Raw genomic sequence first — 22067 nt, 5'->3', positions numbered from 1 at the left:
ATAAAAATTATATTTCGAATTATTTCAGATTTTAAATCAGGTTGTGTTAGTTACTAATTTGGGTATTATCAGGTTTTGGATAGTACCCATCTCGAGTTCGGGTTTTTTTTGCGCTCGGGTCACTCGAATTTCGGATCACTTCTTTTTTATATTACTTTAGGTCCAAATTTTGAGTTCGGACGAATCGATTTCAAGCAAGTTGGATCAAATTTTTATGTTTAGATAAAAGTGCAATCGAAAACACATATTTTAATACAAATAGAAATAAATTATTTATACTTGAATTAAAACATATAGAAAATATTATTAAAAGTACTCTTAAATACTTAAACAACCGATAATAATAGAATATATTATTTGCACTAGGGTAATTACAATACCAAAATTATGGCATGACCCAACTATGATGTTCGTCGGACCAATATAATCATTGCAACATAGGGTAATTACAATACCAAAATCTTTCCTTTTTATTTCTTATTTCCTAAGTTCTTCTTTCGATGAATGAGTGGAGAATATGTTCCTTTGTTTTCAACGGACGAGTCTCCTGTTTGCTTGGTCTCCCACTTGCGCATGTCTTGTATTAAAAAATGAGCACGCAACTATGGGATGGCCCACGCATTATGAAAATGCTTGATCTACCCAAAGATATTAAATTATCATTGATAATGTTTTTTATTTTCTTTTGCTTTATTTAAATCTTAAGCTTTTTTAAGTGGGATCCACTTAGGATGACAAAAATAAATAAAAAAGAATTTCATTTAAAAGAATGAATGGGTAAACTTATATTTATATAGTTGGTGATCTTTTCACATCCTTTTAAGGATAAACAATTAAAAAAATAAAAAAAGAACGTGAAATTTAATTTATTTTCTGATGACGAATTGAAATATCAAATCTTGTGCGAAGACCAGAAGTACTTGGATTGTGTAATTTGTTATGACAAAATCTTCTCAAAATAAGTGTACATTTGACAAACAAGGAGCAATTCAAGCAAATCAATGAGTGAAAAAGAAGCAATTTAAAGGGTCACAGGAACGTCACAGCTGACAAATGCTTGCCATTTCAGCAGATAAAAACAGTGCTCCCCTGTTCTAATCTCGTGAGGGGATCCAAGCTTTAGGTATGGTCTATGTCACATAGCAATAGAACAAGCTTTTCATAATCATTTTAGGGTTTTGTAAGGTTTGATCATCTAACTTCTGATTGAGAAAGAATAGCCAGTATTACATAGAATTATAGAAGTTCTCGCAAAGATTTAAATTCCTTCAAATATCATATTACTAAACTTATTGAGCATTTTTTTTAGCATATTGTTATCCTAGTTGCTGTGAATAACATCATCTTTAGCCTTTTCATATGTAATGAGAATTGAACGTGCTAAAGACAAAATATTTTAATTAATATATGTAAAAATAAAATACAATTCTCTTAGAAAACTGTACTGATAGCAAATCAGCTTAGACTATTTGTAAGTTCTTGGCTAAACTCAAGCAATTTTCTAAACTTAAAAAATGTATTAATTTGTTAATACAATAATGCATAAATTGAACACTTCATTACGATATGTAAATGAGTTTCACAATTTTTACTTTAAAATTCTGACTTTTAGAAAGAAAAAAAAAAGATTTATGTAATCGAGTTTCATATTTTGTGTTTTAAAATTATAAATTTTAGAAAAAATTTAACAAAAGTATCTTTTAAAAAAAGTGATAAAAAATAACCTACATTTTAAATTTATATGCAAATTCTAAATAGATTATGAAATTATAATGAAGTAATTTTTTTAGATGAATTATAAAATGTCATAGTTGTATTGATTTTCAATATCTTTATTTATTTATTTATACAAGAATTTATAAAATTTTAAACTAATTTACATGATAAATTTACACAAAAATATAATTTTATATAAAAATTATATATTAAGATATTTTATATAAAATTTAACTGAAATTTTTATAATTTTTAAATAAATACAGAAAGATATTAAAAAATTATTGTACTAAGATACTCTAAAATTCACTAATTATTCATTATCTGTTTTTCTAAAACCACATTTCAAAACTCGATAAATATATATATTTATTTCACAAGTACTTTTGTCCACTTAATCTGATCGGAATTTGCCTCTCAAAAATTTCATTTACTATACATTTGTTTCTTGAATAAACTAAAACCAAATATTTTACCTCTTATTCTTAAATAAACTAAAACCAGTGATTCTACCGTAGCTTTTAAGATCTTAGCTTTATCTCCTACATAAAAGTTTGTCATACTTCACATCAATTTTGCCAAACAGAAGAGTCTAGACTTCAGGGCATGCATTCATTTCATATTCTTTTTCTTTTACTGTCATGTCTGTTAGCCCATGTGACTCAATTCATTTGCCTTTTCTTGTTCTTGCCTAGAAACTCACCTCTTGCTCTTACTGAAAATCTAAAAGCTTCTTCTTTTACCAACCTCTTTCTCTTTCAATCAACAGTGAAATCTTCTTTCTTCAAAAGAACACTCACCAGCCTCTTCACAATCTTATTCCAATGCGCTGATTCTTGATTTTCTCCATACATGGCCTATGTTTTCAGGTTCGTCTATGTTCTTTTGTTCATATCCATTCCTGTCTCATGCCAACTCAACGAACTCTACTACCCTGGTTTTAAACATGTCGACACCGTCAATATAAGTTTAACAGGAGTAGCAGAGATTCAGAAAAATGGCATTATTCGCTTAACTAATGAAACAAGTAGACTAATGGGTCAAGCTTTTTATGCCTCTCCGTTTCAATTCAAGAACTCTAGTAATGGCAAAGCTTTCTCTTTCTCTACTTCTTTTGCTTTAGCTATATTCCCCGAGTATAAAAAACTCGGTGGTCATGGTCTCGCTTTCACAATCTCAGCTTCAAAGGATCTAAAAGGTCTTCCAAGTCAGTATTTAGGTCTTCTAAATGCAAGTGATTTAGGTAACTTCACAAATCATCTTCTTGCTGTTGAATTTGACACTGTTCAAGATTTCGAGTTTGGGGACATCAATGATAACCATGTTGGTATTGATATCAACAACTTGAAGTCGAATGCATCTGCTGCTGCTGCTTATTACATCAACGATACTTCGAAGCAAGATCTAAATCTCAAGACTGGAAAGCCAATTCAAGTTTGGATTGATTATGACTCGATCCAAAATCTTCTCAATGTGACTATTTCACCCACTTCCGAGAAACCAAGATTGCCAATCTTGTCATTTCCTATAGATCTTTCACAAATATTTGAAGAATATATGTATGTCGGGTTTTCTGCTTCAACGGGTTTGCTTGCGAGCTCACATTATATACTGGGCTGGAGCTTTAAAATGGATGGGCAAGCTAGAGCTTTGGATCTTTCTTCTCTGCCTTCACTTCCAAGAGGTCCCAAGACAAAGCATACAGGTTTAACAATTGCAGTCATAGTCCCATCAGTTTTTCTTGCAATAATTGCACTATCTCTTGCTATTTTTTATGTGATTAGAAAAATCAGAAACGCTGATGTAATAGAAGATTGGGAGCTGGAGATTGGGCCTCATCGATACTCTTACCAAGAACTCAAGAAAGCAACTAAAGGTTTCAGTGGAAAGGAGCTTCTTGGGCAGGGTGGTTTTGGTCAAGTTTATAAAGGTATACTACCAGATTCAAAAGTTCAAGTTGCAGTCAAGCGGATTTCAAATGAATCTAACCAAGGTCTGCGTGAGTTCGTATCAGAAATCGCAAGTGTTGGTCGACTTCGTCATAGAAATTTGGTTCAATTGTTGGGGTGGTGTCGTAGAAGAGATGATTTTCTTCTAGTTTATGATTATATGGCTAATGGGAGTTTAGATAATTTCTTGTTTGATGAGCCAAAAATTATATTGAACTGGGAACAGAGGTTCAAAATTATAAAAGATGTTGCTTCCGGACTTCTTTATTTACACGAAGGCTATGAGCAAGTGGTGATACACAGAGATGTTAAGGCCAGCAATGTTCTACTAGACAGTGAACTGACAGGCAGACTTGGTGATTTTGGGCTTGCAAGATTATATGAACACGGATCGAACCCGGGTACCACACGGGTGGTTGGCACCTTGGGCTATCTAGCACCAGAAATGCCAAGAACAGGAAAGGCAACTGCCTGCTCAGATGTGTACGCATTTGGTGCACTTCTGCTCGAGGTTGCTTGCGGGCGTAGGCCAATTGAACCGAAGGCATCTCCTGAGGAGATGGTGTTAGTAGATTGGGTATGGGAAATGTTTAAACAAGGGAGAGTACTCGACGTGGTGGATTCAAGGCTAAATGGGGAATACAACGAGGGTGAGATGATGATGGTGTTGACGTTAGGGCTGATGTGTTCAAATAACGCACCGATGGCAAGGCCAAGCATGAGGCAGGTGGTGAAGTATTTGGATGGGGAAGTTGGGATGCCTGAAAATTTGATAGCTCCTCATGGTCATGGTATAGGAAGTGGTGGAGCAAAGGGAATTGGTGAAGGGTTTGATGATTTAGTGAACTCATTTGCATCTTCTTCATTCGACAACATCAGTACATCATATTCTTTTATGGAAAACGGGGAACGTTCTCCCCTTTCACTTCTCCATCTTAGTGGGGAAACCAGGTAATTATTGAGTGAGAGGTGACATGCAGAATTCTTCTTCTTCTTTTGTTTTAATCTAATGTCATGCTTGTTTTGATAGGCAAAAACACTGGTGAAATGACCACGATATATCCTGGGTTATATAGTCAACTTTTTTTTTTTTTTTTTTGTTTTTCAAACCTTTCCAATGATTAATATATGCCAAATATTGTGGAGCAATTATGAATATTTTGTTTATTTGATTTTTCCTTGGGTACTTTGTAGCAATTTGTCACAATGACTGCTCCCAGAGATTTGAAGTCTATTACAAGAATTGAGAGAACGAATCATGTATATTTCAATTGTATAGAAATAGAATACAGTAATATAAACATACTAACATCCAAGGTACCAGCCTGAGTTTGTTAATTATTTAGTTTAATTTCATAAAGAATCAGCTGCCCTTTATTCACGGAGGATACGAAGAATAGTGGCAGAAGGGTGAATGTCATTCATTCATTTCTTTCAGTAATTCAGATGTAAGTATCTGATATTTGATATATAGAAGACGACACTTAGATATAATGAATTCAGATGTAAGTTCATTTAAATTGTGATGATTATCTCTAATAAAACATTTATCTTTAACCGAGTCTGTTAAAATAAATATATAAATATCAACAATATATTACCCCTAAGTGTAACAACCTAAAGAAGAAGAGATTTTATTATCGTTCTTAACAGTATATTCCTCTCAGTTTTAACCCTGACCATATTTTCATTTCATTTTTTTAAGAAATGAATGAAATTATTTTATTATTTTTAATAATATATATAATCCTTAATTCTGAAATATAGAAACATTTTAATATTCATATTCTGAATAAGACAATAATTTAGTATCGTATTATTTAATATTTTAAGTACTAAAAATATGAAATTCAAGGTCAAAAATATTATTTTTGAATAAAGGATTTAGAGAATAAAAACATATTTTAACAAAAAGGACTAAAGAATATTAAAAATGAAAAATGAGAAATTAATTTCATTCAACTTTAAAATAAAAGAAATTTAAATATAATTAAGGTCTGAGTAAATTGCTCTATTCTTTACAACACATGTTGGAGAAGGCATCCACATGCTGATTGGCTTCTTAATTATACCCTTGTGTACAAATAGATTATTATAAAAGAAGTTCACTTCTCCATCCCAGAATATTTGCTGTATTTTTCATATCTTCAAAATAAAGATAGAAATAATAAATAATAAAATTTCCCTTGTTATGTATGGTAGTGTAGAAAGGACTCCACCCAGCACAGCTACCCAATAAAATATGAAATAAAAAATGTAAAAGCATCGTATTATCTCATTAAAGAATTTAATTGGATGGGGAATTATATATACTGTGGAAGCACCAAAATGTGGGCTGCTGTGCAGTTGATGCTGTTTTAATGAAATATTAAAATTGAAGTGGCAACAAACGAGGGCCTATTTTCTCTATTTATAGAAAACGGACCAAAGGGTTCTTTTTTCTAAATCAAGTGGAGTTGCTAATACTTTGTGTTTGTTTTCGTTTTCGTTTTGTGACAAGGGAACTTTGTGATATCATAAAACAAAGAGTTTACGCATATGGTTGTCTTATTAAAAGAAAATTATCCATAAAAAGCTTTAACAAGACAAAAGTGGTGGGAAAATATTTGTTTCTTCTAAAAAGAAAATGGTTTCGCTAAAAATCAACTTCAAAGTGGCGGAACTAAAATCATAAAAATCATATTCTAACTTTTATAATTAATTTATTTATAACATATGATCATTTTATTATTTAAAAAGCTATATGATAAAAAAAAATAAATACAATTGAAAAAAATAAAACCCTAAAAAAATGTTATATACATAGAATATAATTTACCTGAAAAAATAGAGATGAATTCTTTCAATAAATAAAATTGTTGATATTGCATATATTTTTATAATAAAAAGTTTTAGAAGCCCCTCTATCATTTTGGTTCGCAATAAATTTATGTTTGTGAGACCAAAGTCAACAATTTGAGAGTAGACGAAGGAGAGAAACAATTCAACATGTGATGTAGATATGATACTTTTTTATTTAGAAATTTAATATTAATTCTTTAAATTGTAAGAATTTTAGTCTTTTAAATAAAAAGAGAAGAGGTTACAGTTTTTAAGAAATTAGTAAGAGTTGAGACATGCAAAATGTTTGAAAAATAATAGGTAGATTACAAAGCTAGAATTGTAGAAGCATGCATTTAATGCTTGATTAAGAGAACTTATTTAATTAGATTCAACATAATTTAAAGAATGAAAATGTTTAGAAAGTTATTCGTAAACATAAAATGAGGTTTAAATTTATATTTAATTATTACATAAATTTATGTTAATTCCTTTAAATTAAATATTTTTTTGATATTTACATGAAACTAGAATTACTAAGATCAAGAGTAAAAACGTCGGCAACATTAATGTATTATTATATTATGGACAAGTAATATGTGACACATTATCTATATTTTTATTTTAGATAAAAAAAAATTTACCGATTTTACTATAGTATCATATTAATATCAAATCATATTCAATATCATCTATAATGATGTATAATAAATATTATATTCATGCTTTTTATTTAAAAAATAAAACAAAACTTTTTAGTAATACTATAATAAGCATCTCAACAATTAATATTATCTCAATAATTTTTTATAAGAAAATAGCTATTAATATTATTTGAACCAAGGTCTTTACAATTGTTATTCTTTTTTTATTTCCATTGATTGGAATAAAGGAATAAAAAACAACAATTGTCATATATAGCTAACAACTTCTTAAGCTAAATCATTATATTAGCTACAAATATATCAAATTTTTTTATGATATCTCTACTTCATGGTGATAAACAATTATTTAGCTATAATGTTTTAGCCATGGTAAACAATATCATAGCTAATTGATTTAATAAACTCCAAGTATTAAAAAGTAATAGCAAATAGTAATTAACAACTAAAATTAATATATAACTGCTATATATTTAACGATTATTAAAAATAATTATATCTAATAGTGATGATAATATATTGATACTTTATTATTATTTTATTACTGTTAAAATAACCTTCTTGCCCGCGGGTACTAAACTAGTTAGATGCTGATGCAAGACGTATCACATAGAATTAAGTTTGAAAAAGCAGTATTGAAAAATTTCTTTATATATTTTTTTTAAATATTTTTCAGTTTTTAAAACTACTTTTAAAGACAAACATTTCTCTAAATATATATTTGACAAAAATAACTTATGAAAAATTTACGAAATTAATTTATCAAATAAAACATATACTAAACTTATATTTTAAACACCCATCAACAATCCCAAATATGTCATCATCAACTTATTACCCTTTCTTAGGTACTGATTTGTATATATTATATGTTAAAGGCATTCCTTTCACTTGCGAGCACAAAAAATTATTTACATTTATTTAAGGGGCATTTATCCCTAATTTTTAGTTTAATATACAACTTATTATAAATTTCGATTTCATTATATTAAATTCTCCTTTTATTTTTACAAAACTAGCTATTAACGCCTGCATCTAAAGTCAATGCAATTAATGAATTAAATTGAAAAATAAAATTACAATTTAATTCTTAAACTTTTATCAAATATAAAATTCGTTCAAAATTATTTCTTTAATAATGCTAGAATGGAATTTTTAATTTTTATGACTAATATTTAATTATACAATAAATTGATTTTGGTATTTAACAAAATTAATTAATTATTACTTTTACTTACTCTAATTTTTAGCATAATTTAATTCTAATAATTTAGATATTCTAAAAATACTTATTTTCAGAGCAATATTATTAAATTAGTATATAATTTAATTTAAATTATTAAATATAATATATATTTATAGTTATAAATATTTAATTTTATTATTATTTTGATAGACATTAGAATTAAACTATGCTAAAAATGAAATTTTATTCAAATTTGATAAAAAAATTTAATTTTGGACTACTTAAGGAGCAAATATAATAAGAAATTTAAAGAGCAAGTTATAATTTTATTTGCCAATTTGATCCTTTGAGTACATTGAGGGTAAAAGGCCCCGTTGGTACCAATTCTTTGGTACATATATTAATTTGGTACCAAAATTTTAATTTTTTTTCTTTTTAGTACCCTGACTTCAATTTCTATTGCACCGTGAGGTACCTATTGGGATTCAGGCCAATTTTTTTATTACTTGGCAATCCGAGCTCCACATAAGCGGACAACTCAACTGCCTCGTCACATTAGAAATACACAATCACATGCTGAGTCATTAAGTAAGTGTTCCACCTTATGGTAAAATTCCTAATTCTAAGTTTTCCTAATTTTATGAATAAATTACAGTAAAGATTTTTATTATCTAATTATTTTTATTAAATAATATGAATAAATTACAATAAAATTAAATAATTTTACTTTAACTAAAAAAATTCATTTTTATATAAGTTAAAATTTAATATGAAGTTGAAGGACCAAATTAAATTTTTTGATTTAAGTCTTTTGATTGAGTTGAATTAATCATTTTTGCCAAGTTGCTGAGTAAATTAGCTAAAAAAATAAAATCTGAGCCAATTGCCAATTGATTCCAAGTTCAATGGGCAAATTGGCATTTTAGCCAAAATTTTGCTTAAGAATAATTTTGGAATGGTTGACTAAATATCAATACTAATTCTTAATACAGATTTTGGAAATATGGCAGTAGAATGGTTGGTTGATAAATTCCCTGATAAATGAGGCTGTGAATAGGCACCCAATTGCGTTGAATTGAAGTTCAAAAAGGAAACAAAATTCAAGAAAGTACTAGCTACACTTGAAATCTTCCTTTCTTCTGTCGTCCTGTGATATTGCCTGATTTGTATACTAAGGACATTGAAGCACGCATGGCAGGATTAGATCAACTGGGTTGCAGAGACCAAAGATGGTCTCTGCAGGGTATGACCGCACTTGTCACCGGTGGAACCAGAGGCATTGGGTTGCTTCAATTACTCATATATCTATGTTCTTTTCTATTTATTTTCACTTGTTTCTTGAATTCCTGTTTTAGGTTACTGAGTTGATGATCTGTTTGTGATTCAGATATGCTGTAGTAGAAGAACTAGCAGGATTTGGGGCAAAAGTTTATACGTGTTCGCGCAACGAGAAAGAGCTAAACGAGAGGATTAAAGAATGGGAGATTAAGGGATTTAATGTATGTGGTTCAGTTTGTGACCTCATTTGTAGAGACCAGAGACAGAACCTGATTGATACAGTGTCCTCTAGTTTTGAAGGGAAGCTCAATATCCTTGTAAGTTGTCTTTGGTTCTGAAAAATTATCCATTTCTTGCATTACTTATGATACTGCAAGGATATTGCTTCAGAGTTTTTGAGAGGCTGATTCTGTTACTTCAGGTGAATAATGCCGGGACAATTAAGCATAAAAACACTGTAGATTACACTCTTGAAGACTACTCAAGTATAATGAGTACCAATCTTGAGTCTCCTTATCATCTTTGCCAACTTGCATATCCACTCCTGAAGGCATCGGGAAATGGAAGTATTGTTTTCCTCTCCTCTGTTGCTGGGTTCATAGCTTTACCATTGATCTCTGTTTATGCAGCAACTAAAGGTTACCTATCGCAAAAAGCTTAAATCTGAAATGTTTTGCTCAATCTAAACTAAACAACTGTTAATTGCATTTCCAGGAGCAATCAACCAATTAACAAAAAACTTGGCGTGTGAATGGGCTAAGGACAACATTCGCACAAATGCTGTTGCTCCTTCTGGTACCAGAACTACGATTTTACAAGAACCTGTAAATTCCTTCTCTTTCATTCATCTTTAAGAAATAAGTTTGCCTTTCTTATTTCAAGATTTAGCATTTTTCTTTTTCTGGCTTCAGGATCCTGCTGTCATCGAGGCATATGCTGGAATAATACCTCGAAATCCAATCCGCCCAATTGCAGAGCCGAATGAGGTTTCATCGCTAGTGGCTTTCCTTTGCCTTCCTGCGGCTTCATATATCAACGGGCAGGTGATTTGTGTGGATGGAGGATTTACAGTGAATGGTTTTTAGTTCATCCTGCAGTCTCTCTTGTCCTTAAGCGGTCTGCAACTCTATTTCTATGAGTAGTAGCTCCACAATTTTGATCTGCTGCTCTTCTTTTTCTTCCAAGGTTTGACTGAAAATATCTCTACTGTGTCATTTACTATGTGATCTTCTCATGGTTGTCTGTAAGATTTAAGCTGAAACACCTTTCTGATTGAACATATCCTGGAGGGTTTTTCTTTTATTAAATGCTATAGTGCTAAAACTGACACCTAATACCAGAAAACCACAAAAAATATGAAAATAAAGAAAAGAACTAAGTTACAGAAACCTGGAATATTAATCTTATATATGGTATCTGGCTTCAAAATTGCTATTATAAAGTATCACAAGTTTGAAATATTTTAACAAAGTTAGCCATTCAAATAGAAATGATTGCAAACCCAACAAGCAAAGGGAAAAAAGAAAAAAAGAAAAAAAGAAAACATCCCCAAATGATGCAACTACTCATACATATATAAGCCAGTTAGCCAATTCTAGGGGGTCTTGCAACTTTGCCTGACGAATCAATGAATAATCTAACTCTTCCCTCCCTAAAATCCATGGTAATGAAGCAATTAGGTTGAACTACTTGAACTTCAACTCCTGGCATATCTTCCTTTATCTTTCTTTCAGCTTCTTCTGCCATTACGCCAACTAGATCAGGCCATGTCTTTCTCGCAGGTGAATTGGATCCAAGTAAATGCCCGTAAGTCCCTGTATTCTCTCCACACAAGCAGGCAAGTTAATGTATCACTACTGTTGTCAAGAACAAGAGGAATTTTGATTTGATTACAGAAAAATCCTAGCTCCGATCTCAGAACTATAATGTTTAAATGCAACACAAAGTAGATTTTTGCAAGTTGGAAACACGTATAAAGAAATTATAACACCACCCTTTCATATAAAAACTTTCTTAGAACACTTAGCATCAAGAATTGAATACCTCGAATCTGTTTTATATGGAAGCAGATTTTCGATCATTAACGGCCACAGTGAACCTTAATTATCGAAGAACTTACTTGGCAATAAGGATGGTGTTGATTGAACAGGGACATGTTCTTCGGAGGACTTGGTCTCCTTGTTCTCCGTCATATCAAAGATCAGAGCTGGTATTTGGGAGAGAAAGATATGTGTCTGTTGTCATTAGAATTAGGCGTTAACATAGCTTTTTATTCTTTATTTCACCGTCAACTGAATTCCTTGGTTTCGCCAATCCTAGATTGACATTATCATAATCTGCCATTTGGCCTCTCTTACTTGGTTGGCCAAAATATAGTAATTTTATTACAAACTAAGAAGCTTCTTGGTTTTGCCAATTCAGTTTCTCTTGAGCAGAAAAATACAATCAAGGGCAGTATGTGAATTTGATTATCCTCATATTCTTCCATTTGTCCCTCTTTCTTTGCTGGTCACATGAAAAAAAAGAAAAAAGGTTTTGGTCCCTATTGGATGATTAAACAATTCAATTTCGTTTCAAATTTAGACAAGGTTGGTTTCAAACTCTAAAATTGAAATTGGACCCTGAACAAAATGGACATTTTAACAGGTTAAAAATTGAAATCACAATGAAAGTCTATAAAAAAAATTATATTGTTTAAACATTTAATATATAAATTTTATTATTATAATTTTATTTTTCTGTCTGTTACACTCTTAATTATTTATATATCATGTAATTTTTAATTTATTATTATATATTTTAGTATTTTAATTGTGATTTTAGTATTAATATTAATAATTAATTACTTTTATATGCGATATATTATCTTTTATTTATTTTGGTCATCTTATAATTTATTCGATTTAATTATTATTAGAATGAGAAGTCAATTATTTAAGAGGCAGGAAACAATGGAATCCAATTTTAATTTCGTAATACGCCAAACGATATGCTATGGTTGATTTAGATGAAAGTTTTAGCTAAACTATATTTTCAAATCATCTAAAATTATCAATCAGTTTAAGATTTTTTTATGACACAATATATAATAAATACCCCATAAATTACACAACATGGAATAAACACATTTAGTGCATTTAAGAGAGACTTAAATACATAAATTTAGTTTAAATTTAATCCTTTTATATATTTACTGATCACATCCATTAGTATATAATGCAATCCCTACGCTACACATGTTAATAATTGGTGGTGTTATTGCCGCTCACTATTTTATTAAAGTCAAATTAAAAAACTTCATTTTAATATAAAAGGATAATCTCATCCATCGATAAAATAATTAGACCTATAGATCTTGTGCACCGTAACTAAGTTGCAATATTTTCTATTCTTTCCTAATAAAGAATAGAATATAACTTTTTTAGCTTCTTTTTTTAGAAAAAAATATTTACTTAAATTATTTATTTGATATTAAAAATATATAATAGTTATATTTATTTTATCTAGTAAAATGCCTATATGCATGGATCTTATTTTGTTCTTTTTCCAGTATTTATTATAAATATATTTCTTTTATTTTTTTAACATGATTCATGATATGAAATTATATTTTCTAAAATACTCAACCCATTTTATAAATTAATGTGTCTTAATTAGAATATTTTTCTATCTTGATTAAAATATCTTACAAACTTACTTTTACTTTTAATAATGACTATTTTTAAAAATATTTATGACTTATTAAAAGAGTTAAAAATAAGTACTCTGAAAATGATAATACAATAGTAAGAAAATAAAATAAGAGATTTAATATAGTAAAAATAAAAAATTAAATGTGAAATTTATTTATATGACTGTTGGTTAATCTTTTCTACTTAATGACTTGATTCTATTATGGCTAAAATAATCTTTAAATTAAATAAAGAAAAATTATGTGGCCTTAACAAAAGAAGGAATGTGAATATTCCAACAAAATATTCATAATTGCACAATCTTGCCATTCTTACTAAGTAGCCCAGAAGTTATGGTTTTTTGAGCTCAAGATTTTGAAGTCAAGCTCTAATTAAATCTCAAGTCTAAGATTGGGATTGAAGGCCCAAATTCACATAAACCATGAATATATAATACCAACTTTTATGGGATTTCTTTTAAGCCATTATCCGGACTGATTGCCTCCTCTGGCATAGTCATTAGACACATATATTTTGTTATTGAATGTCTTCTGAATTGCATTTCGTTTCATTTTAAAAATTTGAAGTGTACTATTTGACAAACAAATACTTTTTGTTATTAAACTTTTCTTAGGCTTGTATTTTGTTCCATTTCAAAATTTTCGAGATATTTAATGTATACTATTTTTTGTTAAACATATATCTTTAGCTTTTTTTTTTTTTTTATGTTTTATGAATATTTTTGTTTACATTCTTTTTAGCTTGTAAATAGTGTGAATATTGACTAAATTATTCATTTATATTTTTATATTTAAGGAAATTGATATTTCATATCATTAGTATTGATATATAAATTTAATTGAAAATTAAAAAAATATTTTATTTCATTTATGTAAGAATATACTAGACATATACTTTTTATTTTCAATGTATACCAAACATATACCTTTTCTCACCTTATAGCGATTTGTCTCATTTCTTAGATATGATATTCTCAACATTGTCTCAAAATCCTTAAATTAGCAAAATATATTTTAGATTATTTATTTATTTATTCATCAATAATATTATAAAATCAAATAAAATACAATAATACTTCTCAAAAATTAATATATTTCGGATTCAGTATCTGCAAAAAATATACCAAATATATACATTTTTCTTCAAAGTATATTCAACATATATCATTTTTCATCTTTCGAAATGTTTTTCTTTTTTCAAATATGATATTGAAAACACATATCCAAATCCTTAAATTAATAAAATAAATCTTAGATTTATGTTTATTTACTGCTGGTTTCTTACGGTACTTAATCCTTGAATCTTGCATTTTATACTTGATTTTTGGTTGCTTTTATTTTTTTTTCTTGGTTTCCTTAGGAGAAACCTAATCTGGATATTTTTGTAAATAAAATTATGTTTTAGAGTATTTTTATTATTAGTAATTTTTGTGGATATTTTTATAATTATTTTATATTTTGTGACATTTATGAAAAAACTATATAAAAGATATTAATTAATATGATATTTTATAATTAAAATCATTATTTAATTACAAGATAAGTCATTTAGTATTTAAAGATATATTAATAATAATTCTCATAATTAATTTATTTTAGATATATTTTTTTAGAATAAAGAGTAATTATATAAAAATAATTCTAATTATGATATATAAAATAAAAGGCAATGATAAAAAATTAAATATCTAAATCTTTTGAAACTAGAAATAGAAAAACAATTGTATTGCTTAATAACAATAACTCAATAATTAGTTTATTAATCAAACGAATTAATATTAAAAACTACAATATTAATATTAATATGCTACTTTTCTAGTACTATTTTAATTAAAAAACAAGTCATTTACTGTTTAAATATAAATTAAATCACTTGAAAATTTAAATTACTTAAAACATATTCTTAAGATAAAAAGTAATTATTTAAGATTAATTTCAATTATGCATATAGTTTGAGTAAAATAACAAAACAAATAAAAGATAAAAATTAAAATATTTCTTTGAGATTAAATAAAATAAAAAAATAAATTTTGTTACATAATACAATAATACATATATATATATATATATATATATATGTATTAAAGCTGAAACAAAGAGAATAATTTAACCGTAGTTTGTTACTTAGGAATATTAAAACATGACATTTGTTATTTATTTATAAATATTAATTTATAAAAAATAATTCTTTTCTCCTTTAATCTATAAATGCAATAATAACAATGTTTTAATTTTAATTTTTTATATGTACATTTTTATCATTATCTTAATTAATTAATTAGTTTTATTTTATTTGTATATTATTTTTTTTATATACAAATTTTACTTTAAACCTATTATTCATTTTATATATTTATTTTTATTTTTATTTGTCTTTATTTGCTAATTTGATTTTATTAATGAATTCTGTATCTTTTCTATAATTTAATTACTTTTACACTTTTACTCATTTAAATTTAAAATTTGCATTAACCTATAACTTTTATTTTTCTTTTTCAATAATTTTTTTATTTTTTGATTATAGAAAAATCTAAACATGATATAATTTTTTAATATTTTATGATTCTATCTACAAACATTTTAAAGAAAATAAAAAATTTTACTTTAACAAGAAGATATTGAAGCTATTTAAATTTTTCTTAAATCACATCAACTTTGCCTTTTCTCTTTTTGTTTTTATACTTTAACTTTATTTTTTAATTTAATTTTATTTTATATTACTGAAATTTAATTATTAGTAATGAATAGTTAATTGTATTTGTTCATGCATATTTTATATTTTCAATAAAATTAGAGTTTAAATATGATATATTTTATTTCTTTTTTACATTTCATCAATTCTCATATTATTTAATTTAATTTATAATATTCACGTCAATGATTTATAAATGAATAAATAGAACCGGATTGATTAAAACAGGCTAAAATCAGTCCAAAACTGGGAGACCGGTTCAAAGATCGGTTTCCCTCAGCTAAAAGGTTGAAACTATTGGTTCTAATTCTAACGCATAAAATAAAATAATTCATTTTCATGAGTTTTTTTATTTTTCTAAAAATTGATTGGAACCGGCCAGCTCATTGTTACCACGTCTACTTTTATATATGCTAGGAGAATTATTATATTTATATTTGACATATAAACTAATTAATATAAATATAAAATATTTAATATATATACTATATTAATTATGTAATTTATGTTAGAAATTATAATAATTTAAATAAAAATGGACTAATATAATTATTATATGAGGTTAATAAATTTAGTTATTAGATATGAATATAAAATCAATGCATAAATAAAATATATATAATTTATTAATAAGATATTTAATTAAATCTTCCACCAAAACGCGGATATTAAGCTAATTATCTTATCTTGCCAAGTACAGTAAGTAAAATGAATCAATCTTGTACTATTTGATATTTTTGTAGGAAAATGCATATTTGGTTCCTGTAATTTTATTTTTTTGACATTAAATCTTTTTTTAATAGAATATGTTTTTATTGACATTAAGTCTTTTTTTAATAGGATGTTAGTGCATGTATCATACATTCCGTTAATGAGAGTGTAAATAAAACTTTTAAGTCTTCATTATTAAACTTTTTTTAAAATGTTTGCCTCCTCTGTTTTTATTTTGAGGGGCCAATATTGCTAAAACAGAAAGTATAAGGGCAAATGTATAAAAAATTTAACATAAAAAAACTAAAATAAATTATTCATATTCTCGTTACTGGAGCGTGTATCACATTCACTAATTTACTATTACAAAAAGATATAATGTTAACAAACATAAAAATTCATGGACTGAATATATCCAAATAAAATTGTAAGGGGTAATTATTAAAAAATATAAAATTGCAGGAGGAAAAATATATTTTTCCTTTTTATACTAATTTCAAAATTATACAAATTAAAATTTTATTTTTTAATTTATTACAGTAAATATATTGTGAGAGTTATAATAAATATGTATAATAAATAGATCAAACGAGTAACGTATGAGACATATTTGTCAGAAAATAGTATTTATAAAACTCATTTATCTATGTAATTCACAGCATATATACTTATCATCATATAATTGGGTAGCATCTTTTGCTTTTTTTTTTTTTTTTTTTCTGTTAACCCAGACGTTGTAAAATCAAGGGGAAAATACAGCTTTTGCAAGGTTATGAGCTAAAACGTTTAAACGAGGAACATAAAAGAAGGAGACATAGTCGAAGGCAGGCAGAAACCATGTCAAAGATGTCCGCATAGGCTGAGATAAGCAAGAGAAGCCTCGTGGCCGTTGAAGTTTCCAAAAACAAACAATCGTTTTCACAATTTTATTTATTTTCGAGGCATGTTCATTCGCTTGACTTGGGGCAAGCTTCCTTGTACACTTCCTTCTCAATAATGCCATTCTCTCCATCTCATTTTCCCCATAGTATACGTTATATCCTCTTGTGACTGATAGAGACGACAGGGTCGAAGCAACCTGCCAAATTTGAAAACAACTAGTGATTTAGATGTTACTTTAAAAAACTAAGACAAACTCTACTACTTACAAAACTTAATTAGGTTGTCAGTTGGTGGCGATTGGCAATCCTCCCAAAATTAAATATTTTAGTTTTTCTAGAAGGTGATATTAATTATATGGACCGTTTATAATTCTTTATGCCCATATTTTTTTTGTTATCCTTTCAGTGGTTCCACATAGACTTCATCAATATATGTCATAGTTGCTATATTTGTTTTATGCAAAGAGATGAAAAACATGCAATAGAAACTATATAAATTTTGTATATATATATTTAGAGTTAATTTAAACCTCACTGGATAGGACATTAATAAGTGACAAATTACTTTATTAAAAGTTTTAACACAACTATATATCTAAAGTTCCAACTCGAGACTTTGGTTAAACTAGAAAAAAAATTTATGATCTTAGAACTTTACAGACTAAAAAACTGCTAGAACTAAGAAATTAAGGGTCACCTGAGTCGGTTATTGATTATCCCTGTGTGTTTTCCTGAAAAAATATGTAAAGATTTGCCCTTTATCTATATCTATGTAATTTAAGTGCATAGAATATTTTACTTTAACAAAACCACACAAAGACAGAAGTGTGTCGTGAACTATAAATGACTGGAGAGTGCATTTTTTAGTGAATTATAAGAAGTTTTTTTCCACGGTTTATCTAGAATATTTATACACTATAATAAATAAAAAAATAATATATATAAATATCTTATATTTTAATATTAAATAATTAATAATATATTATTAATTAAAATTAATAAATATATTATTAATTAAAATTAATAAATATATTAATTATCTATCTTTTTAATAATAACGCACCCCGCGCCCAGATAAAAGTATTCATAAGACTTGATTATCAATAACCAGCGAAGGGTGCCCATGCAAGTTGATAAATCACCTCATGTCTCTTGTCCAGCTAAGATATTTCCCTTTGATGATCTCTTTTCCTTGTATAGTGGAAGAGTGATATGATAAATAGTGATTAAATTGCTAGTTACTTGTCTTTCCTGTAACAAACAAGCATGCTCCACAAGTTTAATTTCTTGGCAGTATAGTAGATAAATACAAATTCATTGACTGACAAATTCTGAAAGAAAATTGATTTATTATCTAGTTTATATCACTCTATCATATATACAAAAATTTCACTGTTATATTGCTTCCATCTATGTACTAAATTTATAAATGATTCACACATATCTATTAGTTTTAAATAATAAAATATATATTAATCATTGAATATCAAAGCGTAAAATACTCATAATATAGTACGTGTTACTTTCATGTGTATACATCAAATCTATATATATAGTTTTGTTAAAATATGTTATATGCAGAATATATATCTAAACACATGAATTTTAATTACTTAAAAATTCTAATATTTTAATTTTTAAATTTAATCTAATAAACACCTCAATTCTATTTTTATAATCTCTTAAACATCTTTAATTCTCGATTTAATATAACAGACACTTAAATTTTATTTTTTATAATCATCAAACACTTGTGAGTCGTATGCATGGATATATTGAATGAAGCTATAAGTTAAAAAATATTTAAATATCACCATAAAGAAATTTTAAGTATTTACTAGGTTATATTAAAATTTAAAGTGTTAAAATAATCAAACAAATAAAGTTGATGTATCTGAAAAAAGGATTTAGCCAAATATATTATCAAATTAAAACTTATAAATGATTTCATCAGCACCCACTTGATTATATCATTATATTCTGATCATCTGCTTTTATATAACAATTTGTTAATCTTCTGAAACTAGAAGTTATTAAATATGCGTTGAAAACCTGCAGTATAACTCTTCTACTGTTTAGTTTATTGGACACTTGGGAATAGTCAACAAAAATGTACTTTATTTGGCAGGAATGCCATGGTCAGGGTTATATGGATGGCCAGGATAGTATGAGGCTGCATGCGCTGGTCAATCCTCATCCTTAGCCTTCTTCTAAGCAAAATAATTTCGCATACAGAAAATTGGTGTAAGCAGGAATAAGCAATGTCATTCAAGCTTGTGATTCTGATATCTTTTTTAGTAAGCTTAGCTGATTCCCAAGATCTCAGCTTCACCTACAATGGCTTCCGGTCTGCTAATCTAAGCCTTGATGGTATAGCTGCTATCACCTCCAATGGCCTTTTGAGACTTACAAATCACACCAAGCAACAAAAGGGACACGCCTTTTATCCAAACCCAATAACATTCGAGAGACCATTAAATGGCTCTGCTGTCACCTTCTCTACTACCTTTGTCTTTGCTATTGTGTCCGAAATTCCAGATCTTAGTGGTCATGGGATAGCCTTTGTGATTTCACCAAAAAGAGGCCTACCAGAATCTCTTCCGAGCCAGTATCTTGGTCTTTTTAATGAGAACAACAACGGTAACGACACCAACCATGTTGTTGCCGTGGAGCTTGACACGATCTACAGCAGCGAATTCGGCGATATCAACGATAACCATGTCGCGATTGATATTAATGGATTAAGGTCTGTTCAGTCTGCTGCAGCAGGATACCATGCTAATCCTGGAAACAGGACGACAAATTTGAGCCTTATTAGTGGCAAACCGATGCAGCTTTGGGTGGAATATGATGGTGCAAAGAAGCAGCTTAACGTCACTTTAGCTCCAATCAAGATTGGTAAACCCAGTGTTCCACTTTTGTCTTTAACCCGTGATTTGTCACCAATCTTGCAAAATACTATGTATGTTGGCTTCTCATCATCAACTGGCTCTGTCCTAACATCTCATTATGTATTGGGCTGGAGCTATAAGATGAATGGCCAGGCTCAACCACTCGATCTTTCTGCACTTCCTAAGCTTCCACGAATTGGACCTAAGAAGAGGTCCAAATTTGTAACCATAGGGGTGCCTGCGATTTCTATAAGTTCAATTTTAATAGCAATCTCAGGTTCAGTTTACTTCATAAGAAGAAAAAGGAAGTTCGCTGAAGAGCTTGAAGATTGGGAACTTGACTATTGGCCTCATAGATTCAAATATAAAGATTTATATATAGCCACAAAAGGTTTCAAGGACAAGGAGCTATTGGGTAGTGGTGGATTTGGCAGGGTTTATAAAGGCGTATTACCAATTCCTAAGTTAGAGATTGCAGTGAAAAGGGTGTCGCATGAAACAAGGCAGGGGATGAAGGTTTTTATAGCTGAAATTGTTAGTATTGGTCGTCTTCGTCATCGGAACTTGGTCACTCTCTTGGGCTATTGCCGGCGAAAAGGAGAACTACTTCTGGTTTACGACTACATGCCTAACGGAAGCTTAGACAAGTACTTGTATGATCAACCTGAGGTCACTCTAAATTGGAGCCAAAGATTTAAAGTGATCAAAGGTGTAGCTTCCGGGCTGTTTTATCTACATGAAGAATGGGAGCAAGTTGTGATTCATAGAGATGTGAAGGCTAGCAATGTCTTGCTAGACGGCGAGATGAATGCAAGATTGGGAGATTTTGGTCTTGCGAGATTGTATGACCATGGAACAGATCCTCAAACAACTCATGTTGTTGGTACTTTTGGGTATCTTGCACCTGAGCATACTCGAACCGGAAAGGCCACAACAAAAACTGATGTGTTTAGCTTCGGTGCATTTTTACTTGAGGTTGCTAGTGGGAGAAGGCCAATTGAGAGAAGCACAACACCAGAGGATATAATATCGGTTGATTGGGTGTTCTCTTGTTGGATTCGAGGTGAAATTGTTGAGGCCAAAGATCCAAATTTGGGTACAGATTTTATAGCAGAAGAAGTGGAGTTAGTGTTAAAACTTGGATTGTTGTGCTCTCATGCGGAACCTGAAGCTAGGCCAAGCATGCGACAAGTCATGCAAATCTTAGAGAGAGATATTCCTCTACCAGAATTATCATCACTTGGCCTGTCAGCCAGCGGCCTTGTATTTGCACGCCATGAAGGTTTTGATGATTTTGCCATGTCCTGTCCCTCTTCTATGGACAAGGCATTCTCTCATACATCTACTATTGCAGAGTCCCTTCTTTCGGGAGGCCGCTGATTTTTTGTCTTTTTTGTCTTCTTTCTCTTTTGTTTAATTCCGTGTTCCATCTTTCCTTGTGGACATTATGCATTCAGCAAGTTCATGGTGATAGAGGTGGTCAGATGGTTTCGTCTTTACTGTATGCCATGTACTACATAGAAACAGCTACTGCTGTACTATGCAAGAAATAAAATTGTCCAAACCATCAACTTATTAATTTAGTCTCGT

General features: G+C 28.8%; 4 protein-coding genes across 6 annotated transcripts; 3 read left to right on the top strand and 1 right to left on the bottom strand.

The window, feature by feature from the left end:
• Window positions 1–2270: 2270 nt before the first annotated feature.
• On the top strand, window positions 2271–4855 carry LOC8276602 (L-type lectin-domain containing receptor kinase S.4). Its single transcript, XM_002532951.4, has 2 exons — window positions 2271–4616; window positions 4696–4855. The coding sequence occupies exons 1-2, from the start codon at window positions 2569–2571 to the stop codon at window positions 4709–4711; spliced, it is 2064 nt and encodes a 687-aa protein (XP_002532997.2). The 5' UTR covers window positions 2271–2568; the 3' UTR covers window positions 4712–4855.
• Window positions 4856–9327: 4472 nt separating this feature from the next.
• Window positions 9328–10890, top strand: LOC8276603 (tropinone reductase homolog). 3 transcript variants are annotated; one of them, XM_048380075.1, is made up of 5 exons: window positions 9328–9609; window positions 9721–9928; window positions 10033–10249; window positions 10326–10435; window positions 10523–10890. In XM_048380075.1, the coding sequence occupies exons 1-5, from the start codon at window positions 9563–9565 to the stop codon at window positions 10694–10696; spliced, it is 756 nt and encodes a 251-aa protein (XP_048236032.1). In that variant the 5' UTR covers window positions 9328–9562; the 3' UTR covers window positions 10697–10890. The 3 variants fall into 3 exon arrangements, with proteins under 3 accessions (XP_048236032.1, XP_015583197.1, XP_002532998.1); XM_015727711.3 differs by having other exon boundaries at window positions 9328–9616; window positions 10033–10177; XM_002532952.4 differs by having other exon boundaries at window positions 9328–9616.
• Window positions 10891–10990: 100 nt separating this feature from the next.
• Window positions 10991–11944, bottom strand: LOC8276604 (subtilisin inhibitor CLSI-I). The gene is made up of 2 exons (XM_015727712.3): window positions 11731–11944; window positions 10991–11425 (listed from the first exon to the last, which is right to left on the bottom strand). Exons 1-2 carry the CDS (start codon window positions 11801–11803, stop codon window positions 11196–11198), a joined length of 303 nt encoding a protein of 100 aa, XP_015583198.1. The 5' UTR covers window positions 11804–11944; the 3' UTR covers window positions 10991–11195.
• A 7732-nt stretch (window positions 11945–19676) lies between these two features.
• Window positions 19677–22056, top strand: LOC8280804 (L-type lectin-domain containing receptor kinase IV.1). Its single transcript, XM_002534493.4, has one exon. The coding sequence runs from the start codon at window positions 19848–19850 to the stop codon at window positions 21855–21857; it is 2010 nt and encodes a 669-aa protein (XP_002534539.2). The 5' UTR covers window positions 19677–19847; the 3' UTR covers window positions 21858–22056.
• Window positions 22057–22067: the final 11 nt, after the last annotated feature.

This window comes from Ricinus communis, chromosome 10 (genome assembly GCF_019578655.1).
Source record: "Ricinus communis isolate WT05 ecotype wild-type chromosome 10, ASM1957865v1, whole genome shotgun sequence".
NCBI lineage: Eukaryota > Viridiplantae > Streptophyta > Magnoliopsida > Malpighiales > Euphorbiaceae > Ricinus > Ricinus communis.
The sequence above is the reverse complement of the archived record's forward strand: the minus strand, read 5'-3'. Positions and strand labels throughout refer to the sequence as shown.